General features: G+C 64.0%; 2 protein-coding genes across 6 annotated transcripts; one reads left to right on the top strand and one right to left on the bottom strand.

The window, feature by feature from the left end:
• Window positions 1-5: 5 nt before the first annotated feature.
• On the top strand, window positions 6-9,239 carry LOC136022838 (telomere zinc finger-associated protein-like). 3 transcript variants are annotated; one of them, XM_065696644.1, is made up of 11 exons: window positions 2,014-2,101; window positions 2,393-2,513; window positions 3,444-5,078; window positions 5,635-5,746; window positions 6,080-6,172; window positions 6,493-6,579; window positions 6,809-6,963; window positions 7,294-7,430; window positions 7,678-7,842; window positions 7,942-8,030; window positions 8,104-9,239. In XM_065696644.1, the coding sequence occupies exons 2-11, from the start codon at window positions 2,461-2,463 to the stop codon at window positions 8,398-8,400; spliced, it is 2,823 nt and encodes a 940-aa protein (XP_065552716.1). In that variant the 5' UTR covers window positions 2,014-2,101; window positions 2,393-2,460; the 3' UTR covers window positions 8,401-9,239. The 3 variants fall into 3 exon arrangements, 2 of the variants coding, with proteins under 2 accessions (XP_065552717.1, XP_065552716.1); XR_010616346.1 differs by lacking the exon at window positions 8,104-9,239 and having other exon boundaries at window positions 6,846-6,963; window positions 7,942-8,029; XM_065696645.1 differs by lacking the exons at window positions 5,635-5,746; window positions 6,080-6,172; window positions 6,493-6,579; ... (3 more) ...; window positions 7,942-8,030; window positions 8,104-9,239 and adding exons at window positions 6-181; window positions 255-564; window positions 790-1,542 and having other exon boundaries at window positions 1,889-2,101; window positions 3,444-4,474.
• A 991-nt stretch (window positions 9,240-10,230) lies between these two features.
• KLHL21 (kelch like family member 21) lies at window positions 10,231-16,170 on the bottom strand. Of its 3 annotated transcripts, XM_065696633.1 has the most exons (5): window positions 16,118-16,170; window positions 14,601-15,623; window positions 13,108-13,513; window positions 11,757-11,829; window positions 10,231-11,475 (listed from the first exon to the last, which is right to left on the bottom strand). In XM_065696633.1, the coding sequence occupies exons 2-5, from the start codon at window positions 15,619-15,621 to the stop codon at window positions 11,182-11,184; spliced, it is 1,794 nt and encodes a 597-aa protein (XP_065552705.1). In that variant the 5' UTR covers window positions 15,622-15,623; window positions 16,118-16,170; the 3' UTR covers window positions 10,231-11,181. The 3 variants fall into 3 exon arrangements, with proteins under 3 accessions (XP_065552705.1, XP_065552704.1, XP_065552706.1); XM_065696632.1 differs by lacking the exon at window positions 16,118-16,170 and having other exon boundaries at window positions 14,601-16,068; XM_065696634.1 differs by lacking the exons at window positions 10,231-11,475; window positions 11,757-11,829; window positions 16,118-16,170 and adding an exon at window positions 11,841-12,932 and having other exon boundaries at window positions 14,601-16,088.
• Window positions 16,171-16,187: the final 17 nt, after the last annotated feature.

The raw sequence follows: 16,187 nt of genomic DNA, 5'->3' as shown, positions 1-16,187 counted from the left end.
GTTAAGAAGCGCCGCCCGGCGCCCGGCGCCGCCCCGCCATGCCGCTGCCGGCGCTGCTGTGCCTGTGCGCGGCCGCCGCCGCCGCCGCCAGCCGCGGTGACTACCGCCTGGCCGGGCTCTTCCCGCTGCGCGGCCCCGCGCCCCGCAGCGCGGCGCGGCCGCTGGGGCACGGCTGCGACCCGTGAGTGCCCTTCACCGCCCCCCCCCGCCGCCGCCCCGCATCCCCTCCCTAAGCACCGCTTGCGTTCGCACAGCTCCGCCGCCTCCTGCCCCAGCCACGCGTCCTGCCTGGCCCAGACCATGCGCTTCGCCCTGGAGGAGATCAACAACTCCAGCGCCCTGCTCCCCAACGTCACCTTGGGCTACGACATCCACGCCACCTGCTCGCAGCCCGCCAACCTCCACGCCACGCTGCGAGCCCTGGTGCGGAAAGGAGGGCAGGAGGTCGAGGTGCCCCCCTCCTTCCTCTGCTATGAGCCCCACGCCGTGGCTGTCATCGGGCCGGACGACTCCCAGCTTGCCCTCACCACTGCGTCCGTGCTCGGCCTCTTCCTCGTGCCATTGGTAAGTGTGGCCGGGGAAGAAAAGGGATCCTGAGGAGGGGTTCTGTGGGAGGATGGGGTTGGAGATGAGCTGGATACAGCCCCTCCATGCGTGCTGGCCCCGGTGCTGTGGCTGGGTCGAGCCCAGCTCCGGATCCGCTGTCTGCCCAGCCCCAGGTCTCTTCAGTCTCTCTGGGTGTCGCCGCATGGGGAAGCACAACCCGCTTGCTCCTGGCTCCTTTTGCAGATCAGCTACGAAGCCTCCTTGGAGACGCTCAGCCTGAAGCGGTTCTACCCCTCGTTCCTGCGCACCATCCCCAGTGACAGGCAGCAAGTGAAAGCCATCTTCCAGCTGCTGCAGCACTTCGGGTGGACGTGGGTCGTGCTGCTGGGCAGCAACGATACCTACAGCAGGGCTACCTTGGAAGCCCTCTACAGCCTGCTGACTACGAGTGACATCTGTGTTGCTTACCGAGGCACCATCCCTGCCAACAAGGATGCGAGCAGCCCAGAGCTCCACAACCTGGTCAGGATCCTCGTGGAAGCCAGGGTCAACGTCACCATCGTCTTTTCCAGCGCACCAAGTGCCCGCTCTTTCTTTGAGGTGGTGGTCAAGAGGAACGTCACGGGCATGGTGTGGGTGGGCTCCCAAGACTGGGTGCTAGCCCAGGCCATCTGGCAGGTGCCTGGCATCCGGAGCATCGGCTCGGTCATTGCGATGTCAATTGAGAAGGCAGAGTCCACGATGCTGGAACGCTTTGAATCATGGAAGACGGCAGAGGAAGGCGCTGAGGCTGAGTGTGCCGGCAGCACGGAGGTGAGCGAAGGGAGCACCCAGCCCTGCACCGGCTGCCGCTGGCTCACTGCTGCCCACAGCACGTACGATGCTCAGTCCTCCTTCCGCGTGTACTCGGCTGTGTATGCCGTGGCCCACGGCCTCCACGACCTGCTGGGCTGCGCCTCGGGGATGTGCACCAAGGGCCCAGTGTATCCCTGGCAGGTAAGAGCAACATAAGGAATGATAGTCCCTGTAGGAGAGGATCCATGAGGATCCTTGCGCCCAGGGAAGGATTCTCTCCTGTGCCCGGGGTTGTTTTGTCCCTCTGAAATGCCCATGCCCCAGCTGAAGAGCGCTGTGGCTTCGGCTGCTCATCAGCATCACAGCAGTATGGACCTGGACCCAGACCCTGCCCTACATCACTTCTGTTCCTACCAGCAGCCCCTCGCAGAAACCTGGAAGGGTCTTTCTGTTGGGGACTGCAAAGAGGAGCCAGAGCAGAGGAGGGCCCTCTAGCACGCCTCCCTCCCAGACAAGGCTCTCCTCCCCTCTGACTCTTGTTCTGCAGCTCCTACAAAAGATCAAGCAAGTGAACTTCACCCTGTACAAGAGCCACATCTCTTTTGATGCCAGTGGGGACATTCGTCAAGGCTATGACATCGTCATGTGGAACTGGAGCGGCCCAAGCTGGGCCTCTGCTGTGATAGGAGGCTTCCACGTGAACCCTGACAGGCTGAGCATTGACAGTGACAAACTCCTGTGGCACACAGAAGATGGCCAGGTACCATCTGCATCCAGATCTTATTTATTGCTTCCTGCCAAGCCAACTACGTCCCCAGCACCACCCGTTCTGGGGCATTCCCCCATAGCAGCACAAAAGCGAGGGCAGACAGAGGTGGTATGGGGGCAGTTTGTGTTCTGAGCATCAGCTTCCGTCCTTGCAGAAATCAAGCAGGGCACACAAACCACAAGCCCTCCTACTCATTTCGCACCATCTCTGTAAGAGGTACAACACGGGGAGCTCAGGGGGTGTCCCACTGCTCACCCCGCTTGCCTGCCATGCCCCTGACAGGCTCCCACCTCGATGTGCACTGAGCCCTGTCCACCCGGGGAGAGGCGGCTGCAGATGAACCGCCACCGATGCTGCTTCAGCTGCGTGGCCTGTCCAGCAGGAACCTTCCTGAACAGATCCGGTCAGTGCACCCCGGGGGGCTGCTCTCTCCCCTTCCTTCCTACTGGGCTCTCCTCCCGTCGGCTCCTTGCTTCCATCTCACTGGCCCCCAGTCCCTTCCCTCCTGCTCTTGCTCCCTGTAGTCAGTGAACTCGGCTGACGGAGTTGGTCGCACTCCCATTTGCTTACCCACGGGCACGCAAAGCCCGTGCCCAGCCCTTCCTGAGAGCGCTGCCCGCAGGGGAGCGCAGGCGGGCAGCAGAGCCAGGGCTGGGCCCAGGCACATCCGGCCCGGCAGCTGCTTCCTGCACCGCATCCTCCGGGAGGGAAATCGGACCCAGTGGGTGCCTCTGTGCCGCAGATGGCACTCGGGGCTTCCGCACCGCGGTCGGCAGCGGCTGCCCCATGGAAATGTCCCCTGCCCGGGCCGGGTGGCAGGAATCTCCTCTCTTGGAGTCAGCAGCCGCAGCGACAACCCCCTTGCTGGCAGCTCGTCTGCCCGCAGCTCTGGCACACACTTGGGCTAATGCGGGGTGGAAATGGCTGGGTGCAGGTAACGGTGGGAGCAGAGAGCCCCCAGACATGGCCAGCTGGAACTGCCCCATAGCCCAGCCTGCGGGAGGGGGGCTGCTGCAGACCCTTTACAGGTTACTGCTGGGCACACGAGCCCCTTCCCACCCACAGCCCTCATGCCCCTCAGCCTCGGCTCACTGCTGAGCTCCTGCGGGACTTGTGCCCCTTAGCCCAGGCAATAGACTCTTGGGAAGTCCATTGGGGGGTCTCTTGGGAAGAGATCCCCCTGCTCCTCAAGGCCGGGAGGCACCCACAGGAGGACATGAGGAGCAAGCAGCTCTCCCAGGGAGCCTGAGCGCAGGGTGCTCCACCGCAGCGCATCTCTTACCGGGGTCCGTGCTGGGCGAGGTGCCTCTGTCACCGCTCCCGTCCTCCGCAGACCTCTACAGCTGCCAGCACTGCGGGTTGGACGAGTGGGCTCCAGAGCGGAGCGAGGTCTGCTTCAACCGCACCGTCGAGTTCCTGTCCTGGTCCGGGGCCATGTCCTTGGCACTGCTGATCCCCACCGCCCTCCTCATGCTGCTCATGGCAGGGCTGGCCGTGCTCTTCGCCCTGAACGCCTCCACGCCGGTGGTCAAGTCTGCGGGGGGCAAGATGTGCTTCCTCATGCTGGGCGCTCTGGCCTGCGCCTGCAGCAGCCTCTTGGGCTACTTCGGGAAGCCCACCCAGCACACGTGCCTGCTGCAGCACCCCCTCTACGTCATCAGCCTCACCGTGTTCCTCTCGTGCGTGGCCACACGCTCCTTCCAGATCGTCTGCATCTTCAAGCTGAACGCGCGCTGGCCGGCTCTCTACGAGGCGTGGCTGCGGCGCCGGGGCCCGGTGCTGTTCGTGGCCGGCAGCGCGCTGGGCCAGGCCGTGCTGTGCCTGGCGCTGGAGGCCGCCGAGCCCTCGGCGCCGCACAGGAACTACGGCATCAGCGCGAAGCGGGTGCTGCTGGAGTGCGTGCCGAGCCCGGCGCTGGGCCAGGCCACCACCGCCTACACCGTGCTGCTCAGCGCCGCCTGCTTCGCGCTCAGCTACGCGGGCAAGGACCTGCCCGCCAGCTACAGCGAGGCCAAGTGCCTCACCTGCAGCCTGCTGCTGCACCTCGCGGGCTCCGCCGTCTTCCTCTGCACGCAGGACGCCTTCTCCGGCCGCGAGCAGGCGGCGGTGCAGGCGCTCAGCACGCTCTGCACCGTGGCCGCGCTGCTCGCCGGCTTCTTCCTCCCGAAGGCCTTCGTCATCCTCCTGCGCCCGCACCAAAACACGCCCGAGCACTTCCAGGAGGCGATCCAGCGCTACACCCGCCGCCTGGCCGCGGCCTGACCGGCCCTCCGCGGGCCCCGCCGGCGCGTCACATCCGGCGCGCTGCCATGGCGGCGGCCGCGGCGCACAGCGTGCGGGTGCTGCGGGAGCTGAACCGGCAGCGCGCCGCGGGGCTCTTCTGCGACGCCACGCTGGGGGTGGGCGGCCGGGAGTTCCGCGCGCACTGGCCCGTGCTCGCCAGCTGCTCCCGCTTCTTCCGCGCCCGCGGGCCCGGCGGCCCCGTGGCGCTGCCCGACGGCCTCGCCGACACCTTCCAGCTGCTCCTCGACTTCTTCTACACCGGGCGCCTGGCGCTCACCGCGCACAACCGCGCCCGCCTGCTGGCCGCGGCCGAGCAGCTCGGCGTGCCCGACGCCGTGGCCCTGTGCCGCGCCTTCCGCCCCAGCGCGCCCCGGCAGCGGCCCCGCCGCGCCGCGCCCCGCCCCGCGGTGCGTGAAGGGGACGGGGCACGGGGGGCGCCCCGCGGGGCAGGCGCGGTGACGCCGCCGGTTCCATCGCAGGGCACCCCCGCGGCCCCGGAGGAGGCGGCTGCGGGCGGCGGCGGCGGCGGCGGCGAGTCCGTGCCCGAGAAGAAGGCGCTGCGGGGCAAAAGGAGCCCCCCTTCGGCGGGGACGGCGGGGAGCGGCAGAGGGGCAGCGGTGCCGGTTGAGTGCCCCACGTGTCACAAAACCTTCCTCAGCAAATACTACCTGAAAGTGCACAACAGGTAACGGCCCGGCTCCTCCTTCCCGGCGCCGCCGTGCGCAGGGACCCGCGCCGCCCCGTCCGGACAGCTCTGCCCCGGGGGTGCCCCTGCCCTGGGGAGGGTTGCTGTGAGCTGGAGGGGGGGGAACCCGTGTCCAAACAGGGGCCGAGCAGCCCCGGCCCACAGACGGTGCGGGGGGGCGATGGCAAATCACCCTGCTGTGCTGTCAGGAGCAGCAGTGGGGGAATGTGCCCGGGATGTGGGGAGCACGGGAGCGTCGGAAATGGTAACGGAGAGCAAAGGGGGTGCGTGCAGAGAGGGCAGGAGCTCCGGCTCCTGAGGAGCCCCGTGAAAGAGGTGGCGGCGCAGCGGGCACCGACAGCTTGACTGCGCTCCACCGGGACCAGCAAACGGGGGGTAAAAGGCAGATTTGGGGTGACTGAATACTGGCACTGGGGAAGGGGCCTAAAAGCCACCTGGACATCCCCTCCCCATTCCCACTTCTTACCCGTGTCCTCACCAGGCCTCTTTGCGCCTCCCTGCCGTGACGGATGCTCTCCGGTTGTATTCCCCCTAGGAAACACACTGGAGAGAAGCCGTTTGAGTGTTCCAAGTGTGGCAAATGTTACTTTAGGAAAGAAAACCTCCTGGAACACGAAGCCAGGAACTGCATGAACCGATCCGAGCAGGTACACCGGGAAGCTGCCACCGGAGGGCTGGGAGATGGCTGCTGTTGTGCAGGGCTGGAGCTGGGGCCTGCCACAGCCCACATCACACTCAGCTGCCAACCCAAAACCCCACATTGCCCCTGCACCCCACACATCCCACAGCCAGGACCCCCACATCCACTGCTGATGACATGGCAGCGGCTTGCAGCTGCTCTCCCATACAGTTCTGTTTGCACCTTGAAAGATCCAGATCCTATGGATGCGGGTGAAACCTCGCAACCTGGCCCCAGCACCCTGTGCCAAGCTGTGGGCTGCCTGGTTCCATGGAAGCTGATGCCTCCCTGTCTCTTACAGGCTTTCACGTGTTCAGTGTGCCAGGAGGTGTTCAAGAGGCGGATGGAGCTGCGGCTGCACATGGTGTCACACACGGGGGACATGCCGTACAAGGTCAGCAGTGCCTGCCGCCAGCATCCCTACAGACACTGCCAGGCGCGGGTGCGGAGGAAGAGGGGCCAATCTTTGCGGTGTGGGGCACCCAAACGTCCTTGCCTGCTCCGCAGCGGCTCCCTAAGGGTCATTTCCCATCTGTGAGCTGGAACGTGCTGCGGGGAGGCACCAAACCCAGGCACTGTGTGTGGCCTTACCAGGGATCCTGGGTCGGAACAGCGCTCCCCTGCCCGCTGTGCTGGTGCCGTGCCGCTCCTCTCCTCGTGCTGACGTGGCTGTTGGGGGCAGCTGGGAGCTGAGCCTCCTCTGCTGTCTTGCAGTGCTCCTCCTGCGCCCAGCAGTTCATGCAGAAGAAGGACCTGCAGAGCCACATGATAAAGCTGCACGGCGCGCCGAAGCCCCACGCGGTAAGGGGGGCAGGCAGCGGTGGGTATCCGGGAGGGAGCTGTCCCATGCTCAGGGTTGGAGAGCGGCCCCAGTGCCCTGTCTGGCTCTGTTCAGCGAGGCAGGGCGTTACAGAGCTCCTGGGAGCAGTGGGTTTGGTACAGGAGCTCCCCTCCATTCCTTTGGCGGACAGACCCGGGCCCACGGCGGGCGCGGTGCCTAACCCCTGTGCGCTCTCCTGTGGCCTTGCAGTGCTCGACCTGCTCCAAGTGCTTTCTGTCTCGGACAGAGCTGCGCCTGCACGAGGCCTTCAAGCACCGGGGAGAGAAGCTGTTTGTGTGCGAGGAGTGCGGGCACAGGGCCTCGAGTCGCAACGGCCTGCAGATGCACATCAAGGCCAAGCACAGGTAGGACGTGAGTGAGCCCGCGCTGAGCGGACAACCGCAGTGGCACAGGCGGTGACTGCAGCTCCTCAGCCTGGCTAATTCGTGTTGCTGAAGTGGGAAGCGTGCACCAGCGGCTGCTCTCCACACTCATCCTCGGTGTTCTGGTTCCTGGGCTGCTTATAACGCCCAAGGGGCGGGAGGCTCCAGTTTGGCAGCAGAGCAGCACTTGTGGGCCTCCAGAATGCTTTGGATTGCGAGGGGTTGGAGCAGGATTTACTTCGGGGAGCGCTGGGGGAGCGGCAGCAGCAGGAGGTGCCCGCGGGGCTGACGGTGCCACCTCCCTGCCCGCAGGAACGAGCGGCCCTACGTCTGCGAGTTCTGCCACCACGCCTTCACCCAGAAAGCCAACCTCAACATGCACCTGCGCACGCACACGGGCGAGAAGCCCTTCCAGTGCCACCTCTGCGGCAAGACCTTCCGGACACAAGGTACCCCCGGGCGTGCTGGTGGTGCCGAGCACCAAGCGCGTGCTGGCACGGGGGAAGGCACGTTCCCGTTACCTCCGTTCCCCTCACGGCACAAAGGATCACGATATTGATCCTTTGATGGATTGAAACCCGAGCTCTCCCCTTCCGAGCCTCCCTCAGTGGCCCGGCGCGCACCGCCTGCGCCGCGCATGCCCCATTCTGGAGGCACTGATGCAGAGCTCTCCCCTGTCTCCCCCGCGCGTGGCAGCGAGCCTGGACAAGCACAACCGGACCCACACCGGGGAGCGCCCCTTCGGCTGCGAGTTCTGCGAGCAGCGCTTCACGGAGAAGGGGCCGCTGCTGAGGCACGTGGCCAGCCGGCACCAGGAGGGGCGGCCCCACTTCTGCCAGATCTGCAGCAAGACCTTCAAAGGTAACGGCCGGGCACGGGGCACGCACGCGTGGCCCATCGGAGCGGTGCGGGTCAGGGTCACCACGAGCCGTTGCCGACGGGCTCTCGCTTCCCCTGCAGCCGTTGAGCAGCTCCGCGTCCACGTCCGCCGGCACAGGGGCATGAGGAAGTTCGAGTGCACCGAGTGTGGATACAAGTTCACGCGGCAGGTACGGGCCCCCCTGCTCCAGGGTCGGAGCCGGCACTCCCTGTGCCCCTCACCGTGTCCCTGTCCCTCCGCAGGCTCACCTGAGGCGCCACATGGAGATCCACGACCGCGTGGAGAACTACAACCCGCGGCAGCGGAAGCTGCGGAACCTGGTCATCGAGGACGAGAAGGCCGTGGTGTTGGCACTGCAGCCGCCACCGGAGCTGGACGTGGGCTCGGCCGAGGTGATTGTGGAGTCGCTGTCCCGCGGCGCCCTGCCCGAGGACGTCCCCGTGCAGAGACTCTGCTCCAACGAGAACTTCTCCCCAGCGGATGTGATGGAGCAGGCGCTGATCCTGACGACGACAGTTCCCGAGGGCTGTGGCACATAGCGGGACCCCGGCACAGGGCAGCTTGGGCTGGAGCCGCTCTCCGCCACGTTCGTTCTCCCGGAGCTGGGCATCCGCCCCTTCCGCGCGCACCTCCCAGCCCCGGCGGCGGGAGGGAAGCTCTAATCCGGTGCCAGATGAAGCCACCCCGCGTGGCTCCTTAACTAACGCACACACGCTGCGAGCCACGGTGCTCTGTGTAACTGTGAACCGGCTGCCAGTGGGATCTCAGTGCGGCCGGAGGGGCGGCTGCTGCTCAGCCCTTGCCTTTGAGCTCGTGATTAAAGCTTACCTTCCCCAGAGCACGGCTCTGCCCTTTCCTGAAACACTTCCCAAAGGACTGTCTCCTCCTTAGCCCTGTGCCTTCTTTCACTTCGTTTTGTTGCACTTCTGATAACTGCTGTTTCTTTGCCCCATTGAAGGCGAGGCACGCCTGGCATCTTCTCACCACCGATATCGTGTTTCATGTTCACCAACAGCTCAGTTATCTGAAGGAGCTGGAGCCGGCCAGCGCTCCACGCTCCTGCGTTTAGGGGTGGGGATTTCTCTTTGGAACACCATGAGCCAGGGTCGCTGCGACACCGAGAACCATGCCCCTGGCTGGGGGAAGGTCATTGGATGTGCCCACAATCACAGCCGCGCTCTCCCCTTTCCCCCACATCAAGGCAACAGAATGGCTCCAGCTTAACCACCGGGCCTGGAATGAGAATCCCAGTAAAACCCTACTGCAACCATCTTCCCCTCAAAGGCAACCGCGAGGTTCACGTAAGGTGGTTTATTTAACTTGACTGCTGCAAGTAAATTTAAAACTATGAGAATAAAAATACATTATCTGTAACGGAGATGCCTTTGTTTCAAAGGACGGGGTTTAAACTGCACTCCAAGAGCCGGACACAATGGGCTTTAGCAACAAATAAATACAGCTCCGTAACTGTTGAGCCTGTTGGGGAATGGAATGGGGGGAGGCAGGTCCAGCAGCGAGCACTGCAGCACGAGACACAGTGCCTTCTATTTATAGTCGGGCATAAATACTTGGGGCTGCAATGCACGTTCCGCGTGGTGCCGCGGGGACGTGGCCAGAAAGGAAGGAGATGCCCCAAGTCCCTGCATTCCAGCCCGGAGGGTTTCGATCCAAGAGGCTGCCACGGCACCATCCAGCTTCAAGGCACTGTCAAAGATCCAGACATGGAGAACAGCCGGGATTCACCAGCGGCATTCCCAGCTCCGCAGCCGAGGAGCGGGACATGAGGCATGAAACTGCATTCAAGGCAAACCAGATCCGTTTTAAAGCTGTGAAGCCGCTGATGCTGTGGAGATGGGGCCCTGGCGCTTTCCATCTCCAAAGGAAGTTCAAATGCAAGTGTTTTCTCTATTGGTTGAAAGCACAAGAGGGGAACGGCCACAGCCTCCAGCCCCGCTCTCCCGAAGGATGAGCCTTGGCCTTTGGCTCTTGGCTTGTTCGCAAAACATTCCATGAGTAAACTGCAGGCAGCTTCTCTTCAGCTAAGGTAGAAGGAGGAACCCAGCCCAAGCTCCCTTGGGCAAGGATAAAGGCAACTCTTAGGCCAAAAAGCCCCGCACACCCCAAACAAAAAGAGGAAACAAAAGAAATCACTACCCTAAAGTACCTACTGCTCAGTCCACAGCACTCCAGGCACCTCTGCACCTCTGCCAAAACAGCTCAGCAGCGTTTTCCCATTGCTCACATCCCGAGAGCTGCGAGCAGGAGGCACGACAGGCACAGGACCTCTCTGAAGGTCCGCTGGGGTCATTCACGGAAGGGGATGGATTCGACAGTGATTCTGCGTCAGGGTATTGGCTGCAAGCCTGTTCCCCACCGGGGCTCCTTTGAGGGGGTGAAGAAATCAGAACTCACCCTTGCTACGTGGAGCCCATCCCGGAGCTCGGCGCAGGAGAACCAACAGCAACAGCAGGTTTTCCTGCCCCAGTTCAGCCCTGGCACATGGGGAAGGGGGAACGGCTCCTCCTGCGGGCAGCAGCCACCAGCTCCTTGGGCTGGGTAAGGGCAGGACCTGCTGCTCCCCTTCCCCTTAAGCTGGTGGTTGGGAATGAAGCAATGGAGCTGTCAGGATGGGATGAAAAGATAAATAAGGGTTTGTCTGCTGAGAAGGAAAAGCGCCTTGCTAAGGAGGGCTGGAAAACAAAGACCTGCAGGAGTCTGAATGCTCCAACTTAACCCCCCCGAAACACAGGGAGAACCGAAGTTCCGAGGGAAGCTGAAGCTTCGTAACCCAGCCACAGCGAGGTCCTGGCCGTGGCACACCCGTTGCTCCCGAAGGAATGAACAGGGAATCGAGGAGCACGGCCACAGGGGAGGGAGCTCCGCGTTCTCACACCAGCCTCTCACCCTGGCAGACCTCCAGCTCCTCGGAGAAAGACCTTTCCCCCCCTCTATCCACATGCACATGGAGCCTGCCCTCCTCCGAGGCACAGAACAGAGGTGGGCGCCCAGATCCCTGCCCCACCAGACCCTTCTAGAAAGGAACCGAAGGAAGAAGTTTGGTGGCAAACGAAGCAGGGGCTCCCAGTGAAAGGTGTCTGACCGAAAGCCGTGAGCTGCGATGCTGTTCAACGCGACCGCATTGCTCGAGTTCAGCTCCGGGGTCTCTATGAGCAGCCGGAGCCTCCTCCCGCCCGGGGAAGGGCCGAGCAGCACAGCAAACATCAGAGCTTTCCCTCTATGCCCAGTTCAGGTTTGTCTCCCAGCCCCGTTTTGCCTCTCAAAGCAACACAGGTTCTGGTTCCTGGAGCCGCCGTCCCCTGCTAACGCAGCTCGTTCAGGTTCTGGTTGTGGAGGCTCTGGCGCTGCCTGTTCAAGTTGATGGTGTTGTCCAGCGTGATGGCATCGTCCTCCTGCGTGGTCTCCGGCATGAACTGCCGGAATATGCTGACGCTGCCGTGCCAGAAGATGGGCTCGGGGAGCCGGCCCACCACGCTCCATGTTCGTGTCTCAGGGTCATAGGCTTCCAGGACATCCGAGAGCTCGAAGGTGTTGTCGTAGCCACCAGAGACGTAGAGCTTCCCACCGAGCACGGCCACGCTGCCCCCAACGTGGACCTAGAGGCAAGCACAAATACACCCCATGGTCACAAGGGGGGTTCTGGCACTCCGGGGGATGGTGACAGAGCTGGTGCTGTCCTACAGTGCTGCGGTACTCAGCACCTACCAGCGCTGCCCAAAACCCCAAGGAGCCGGAGCTTCCAGCTTCACCAGCTTAACGCCCAGCCACAATCACTTCTAGGTGACTCTGATACGCTGTAATGGGCAAGGGGTTACAAGCCGAAGAGCACTTTGGCAGTGCAGCCGGTTTTAAGCCGGGAGGTTGGCAGGTGTCCTACCTGAAGCATGGCCGGGATTTTATCCCATTCGTTCTTCGCGGGGTTGTAAACGTCCACCTCAGCCGAGTCGTCTCTGGGGGAGATAACACGGAATTATTCCTCCATTACTGCCTTGTCAAGGCCCAGTTCAACAGCCTGAAATGCTACCGAGAGCAGATTGCACCACATGCATCCGAGAGCAAAGGGGCAGGTCTCAAGGCAGACCCCAGCCTCCAGTATGGGCCCCTCTTGCTGGGTCCAGATCACTGCGCAGCCCCGAGGGTGTTCTCAAGTCCGGTCTGTTTTTTGCACCAGCATCAACAGTGCATCACAGACCAGCTCCCTGCAAGTCAGCACTTCAGGGGCTGATCTGGCTTCGCAGCCAAGTGCCTCAGGCCTGGAAGCAAAGTTACTGCTATTCTGGAGAGGCTTAAGCCTCCACGTGCTTCCAAGTAACAGCATCCTCCTGCTTGGGGTTTTCATCCATGCCAAATTTAGATGGGCGGAGGACGCAAGAGGAGAGGTATTCGGGCAGCGTGATCCCCCCAAGGGGGTGCTTTAAAATGGGTAAGGAAAAGGAAAAGCCATAGAATCAGCAGGTGCCAAGTGCCTGAACACCCAAACCACCCCAACCAGGGCTCGCTGAACACCAAGTGAGTCCAACAAACAGCCAGGAACCGAGACCCCAGTGGGTCACATACAAGGTCTGGGCTGGAAGTTGCTGCTTCCTGCAAAGCAAGAGGAGATTAAACACGGAGCAGTGTGTCTGGAGGCCGTCACAGAGCTCTCTGCTTGCTCAAAGCCAGCACGACAGGATGAAACGCTCCGGCGCTCGCATGCCTTCCCGTTTATTTTTAATTAGGTGGATAACTGAAGCATTCGTGCCACCGGGACAGCCTCGGATGGGTAATTAGGCCCCAGTTTGGAACGGCGCTTAAAAATAGTGACCAATCATTTCATCTTCAGCCTCTTATCTCTGCTGAGAAGGAAGACGTCCTCTCCTGCGCCCAGCTTAACGTTTTCTTGGAGCTTGCTCGCTTATTTATAGCAACAAGGGGGGCTGAAGCCAAGAAAACAGAGAAGCCTATTTCCAAGCAGCGCTGCTGACTTCAGCCCCATTTATACCTGGCTGTTCCCAGCCCCTGGGTCAGGTTCTGATGGTTTTACACAGTTTAAACACAGTGCTTTGAGGTCTGTCTACAACAGAAGAGGAAAGAGCTGCAGTGGTTTACAGACCCATCAGGGGAGGCACTGCTGTGCCTTCGCAATGCAAGGCTCTCTTACAACCCTTCCCTTCCCTCTTACAACATGTTTTTCAGGGAGACCCTGGTCTTGCCTCATAGGGAAGGAGGCTCCCACTCCCACTCCTCACCTTATGAAGTACATGAGGCCATTGAGGGTGACCGTCTTTGGGGCGAAGGACCAGGGGGGAAGATGCCCGCAGTTTACGAGGGTCCAGAGATCGCTGTCGGGGTCGTAGCACTGCATCACCATGGACTCTTTGCCAGCCAGGGAGCCGATGGCGAACAGCTTGCCGCGGCAGGACGTGGTGGAGCAGTTGTCCATGGGGTACAGCATGGGCTGCAGGGCCTCCCAGCTATCCAGCGCGTGGTCGTAGCGCTCCGTGCTGTCCGAGGCGATGACGTAGAGCAGCCCATCCAGCACCGTGGAGCTGTGGTATTCCCTGGCCTTCAGCATGGGGGACACCTCCGTCCACTCGTTCACGCTGGAGTTGTACCTCCACACGCAGTCGTACAGCCTGGACCCGTCGGACCCCCCTGTGGCACAGCACAAGTGTCAGAGCAGGGGAGCGCCGTGGGCACCGCAGCAGTGTGAGGGTTTAACTGGGGTTTCGCACCGTTTCCTTCCCAACGAGCCAGGGAGGGTTCCCCCTGCGCTGTCCCCTGGCTATGACTCAGAACGACTCGCCCAGCTTCGACTGCTCACATCCTGCTAAGTGACCGTCTCCTCGCCTGTTTTTCAACCCCTGCTCCACCAGTGACACGGCAGAGGCAGCGCTCACCCGTGCCCGACCTCCCAACCCTCCCTCGGCCTGATGCTATGAACCAACACTAACCCGAGCAGCCAAATTCCCCCTTGCCAAAGCACCACGCTCCCGGCAGCATCAGCACCTCTGGACCTGCCTGGGATCGCTCCCAAGGGCATCCATCCAAACACACCGTGTGGCAGCCCATCATTGACACACCCCTGCCTTCAGCAGAGCCTTGTTTTGTGCTCAGGACCAAAGCACAGTTTTCTGTTTGCCTGCATCTGACCTGTCCTGCACGCCCAGGGCAAGCTGCTCTGGTGCCTTCCCGGCTTGGCTTGCTCCGGCTGCCGCGGGGATGTAGCTCAAAGGAGGCACCTCCATGCAGATGAGCAGCCAAATCTCCACAGCCGGGTCACCTTGAGACAAGGCACCGCAGCCCCAGCGGCTGCGGGAGCAGGATTCGTGCTGGGGAAGGCACCGTGTGACTCACGGGCACTGCCCGGCTGAGGCACCGGGGGCTCCAACACACCCCTGCCCCGAGCACCCGCCTGGGCTGTGATTCACGGGGCTCTGCACCCAAACACCTTCTTCATGGGGAGAAATCCAAACCCTCCCGAGCCGCCCCCGGAGCGAGCGGTGACAGAGCCCCACCAGTGCAGGATCTGCTGCCTGCGTGCTCGGGAGCATTACTCATGACAAAATACCGCCTGGATTAAGACCAGCTGCTAAATCCAGCACCGACTCCAGGAGCCCCTCCGCCCGCCTTGGGGCTGGAGCCAGAGCAGAGCCTCCAAGTCTCCGCTGTCCGGAGAAAAGCCAAATCTGGTGCCAGAACCCGCGTGCTCCCAACGGAAACCCCACCGCCGGCGCCTTACCAGTGACGTAGATGTCATTGCCCAACGCTGCCACGCTGTAGCCCCCTCCGAGGTGCTCGGGGAACTCGGCCAGGTAGCGCCAGTGCCCGGTGCGCGGGTTGTAGCAGTCGACAGTGACGAGCTCGTCGCAGTCGCGGTCGCAGCCGCCGACCAGGACGAGGATCTCGGCGAGGCCGGTGGAGGGCCGCGGGCGCATGCGGGCGCAGAGGCCGTGGTCGTGCCGGTCGAGGCGGGCGGCCTGGAAGTCGCGGGCCTCTTGCAGGAGGCGCAGGCAGGGCGGGCAGCGCGCCACCAGCGGCTCGCCCTCCACGTGCGCCAGCAGGTAGAACCGGCGCACGAAGGGCAGGCGGACGTGAGCCAGGAGCTGCGGCAGCAGCGGGGCGCGGGCGGCCGGGTCCGCACGCACCCAGCGCAGCGCGAGCTGGAAGGCGGCCTCCTCCTTGGGGACGCAGAGCCCGTCGTCCCGCAGGTAGGACAGGAGCCGCGGCAGCGGCAGCCGCTCCAGCTGCGCGCCCAGCTCCCCCACGTGCCGCAGCACGAAGCGATGCGCCGCGGCCGCCAGCGCCGGGCAGGCGAAGGCTTCGGCGAAGTCCTGCATGTCCAAGGCGTTGGCGGGCTCCAGCTGCCGCGCCAGCCAGGCGCCGCAGGCCTCCTTGACGGTGGGGAACTGCAGCAGGTCCGCGGCGCGCAGCAGGCGCTCGGCGATGTCCGGGCCCAGCCGCCCGACGCGGCCGGTGTAGGCGAAGTCGAGCAGGCGCGCCAGGCACTCGGGCTCCACTCCGTGCAGCCGCACGCGTTCGGCCCGCGCCTCCCGCAGCGCCCCGCCGAACATGGCGCGGAAGTAGCCCGAGGCGGCGGCCAGCACGGCGCGGTGCGCCCCGAACTCGCGCCCGCCCGCCACCACCGTCACGTCCAGCAGGCTCCGCTCCGCCCGCAGCGCGCTCAGGCCCCGCAGCAGCGACACCGCGTGTGCCGGCTCCGCCGCCGCCGTCCCGCCGCTGGTGCCGGTGCTGGCCGCCATGCCTAGGGGAGAGCACACGGCGTCACCGCGCACGGAGCCACTCGGGTGGCAGGAAGGAAGGGGGTAGATAACGGCGAGGCGCCCGCCGCCAGGATGAACGGCCCGTGGTGGGGGCGAGGGGAGAGCCGGCAGCCCAGAGCCGCCCGCCGTGCGGAGCAGCGGCAGTTGCATAACGAGCGGCGCTGGCAGCGGCCCCCCCGCCCGTCGAGCCGCATTTCCCGGGGCCCCGTCCCGGCTCTCCCCGCACACCCGCGACCGCTCCGCCCCGGCCGCACGCAGCTCGGGCCGAGCCCCGCCGCTCCCCGCGGGGGCTGCGGGAGGCACTGAGGCTCCCGGCGGGGGCCGCTCGCTACCGAGGGCGGAGGCCCCGGGGGCCGAGTCTCAGGAGGCGGCCGCTCCGCTCCGCGGTACCGAGCGCTCCCCGTCCCGCCGAGCCGCGCAGCGCCGCGGGCCCCCGCCCCAGAGCCGGACCCCCGGAGCCCCGCGCTCCGCTCACCTCCGCTCCGCTCCGCTCCTCCCGAAGCGCCGCCGCCCCGCCCGGCCCCGCCCCGCTCCCGGCGGCCCCC

The sequence above is a fragment of the Lathamus discolor genome, chromosome 16, assembly GCF_037157495.1.
Source record: "Lathamus discolor isolate bLatDis1 chromosome 16, bLatDis1.hap1, whole genome shotgun sequence".
Lineage (NCBI taxonomy): Eukaryota > Metazoa > Chordata > Aves > Psittaciformes > Psittacidae > Lathamus > Lathamus discolor.
This window is presented reverse-complemented; position numbering and strand designations above follow the sequence as displayed.

Bases quoted from the DNA above. Each gene is read 5' to 3' on its own strand.
- LOC136022838 (XM_065696644.1), top strand. From the start codon at position 2,461: ATGCTGCTTCAGCTGCGTGGCCTGTCCAGCAGGAACCTTCCTGAACAG. The intron at 5,747-6,079 runs GTACACCGGGAA...TGTCTCTTACAG, and splicing joins GCATGAACCGATCCGAGCAG to GCTTTCACGTGTTCAGTGTG. The intron at 7,843-7,941 runs GTAACGGCCGGG...CTTCCCCTGCAG, and splicing joins CTGCAGCAAGACCTTCAAAG to CCGTTGAGCAGCTCCGCGTC.
- KLHL21 (XM_065696632.1), bottom strand. From the start codon at position 15,792: ATGCAACTGCCGCTGCTCCGCACGGCGGGCGGCTCTGGGCTGCCGGCT. The intron at 13,514-14,600 runs GTAAGGCGCCGG...GCTGTGCCACAG, and splicing joins CAATGACATCTACGTCACTG to GGGGGTCCGACGGGTCCAGG. The intron at 11,476-11,756 runs GTAGGACACCTG...GCTTGCCTCTAG, and splicing joins AAATCCCGGCCATGCTTCAG to GTCCACGTTGGGGGCAGCGT.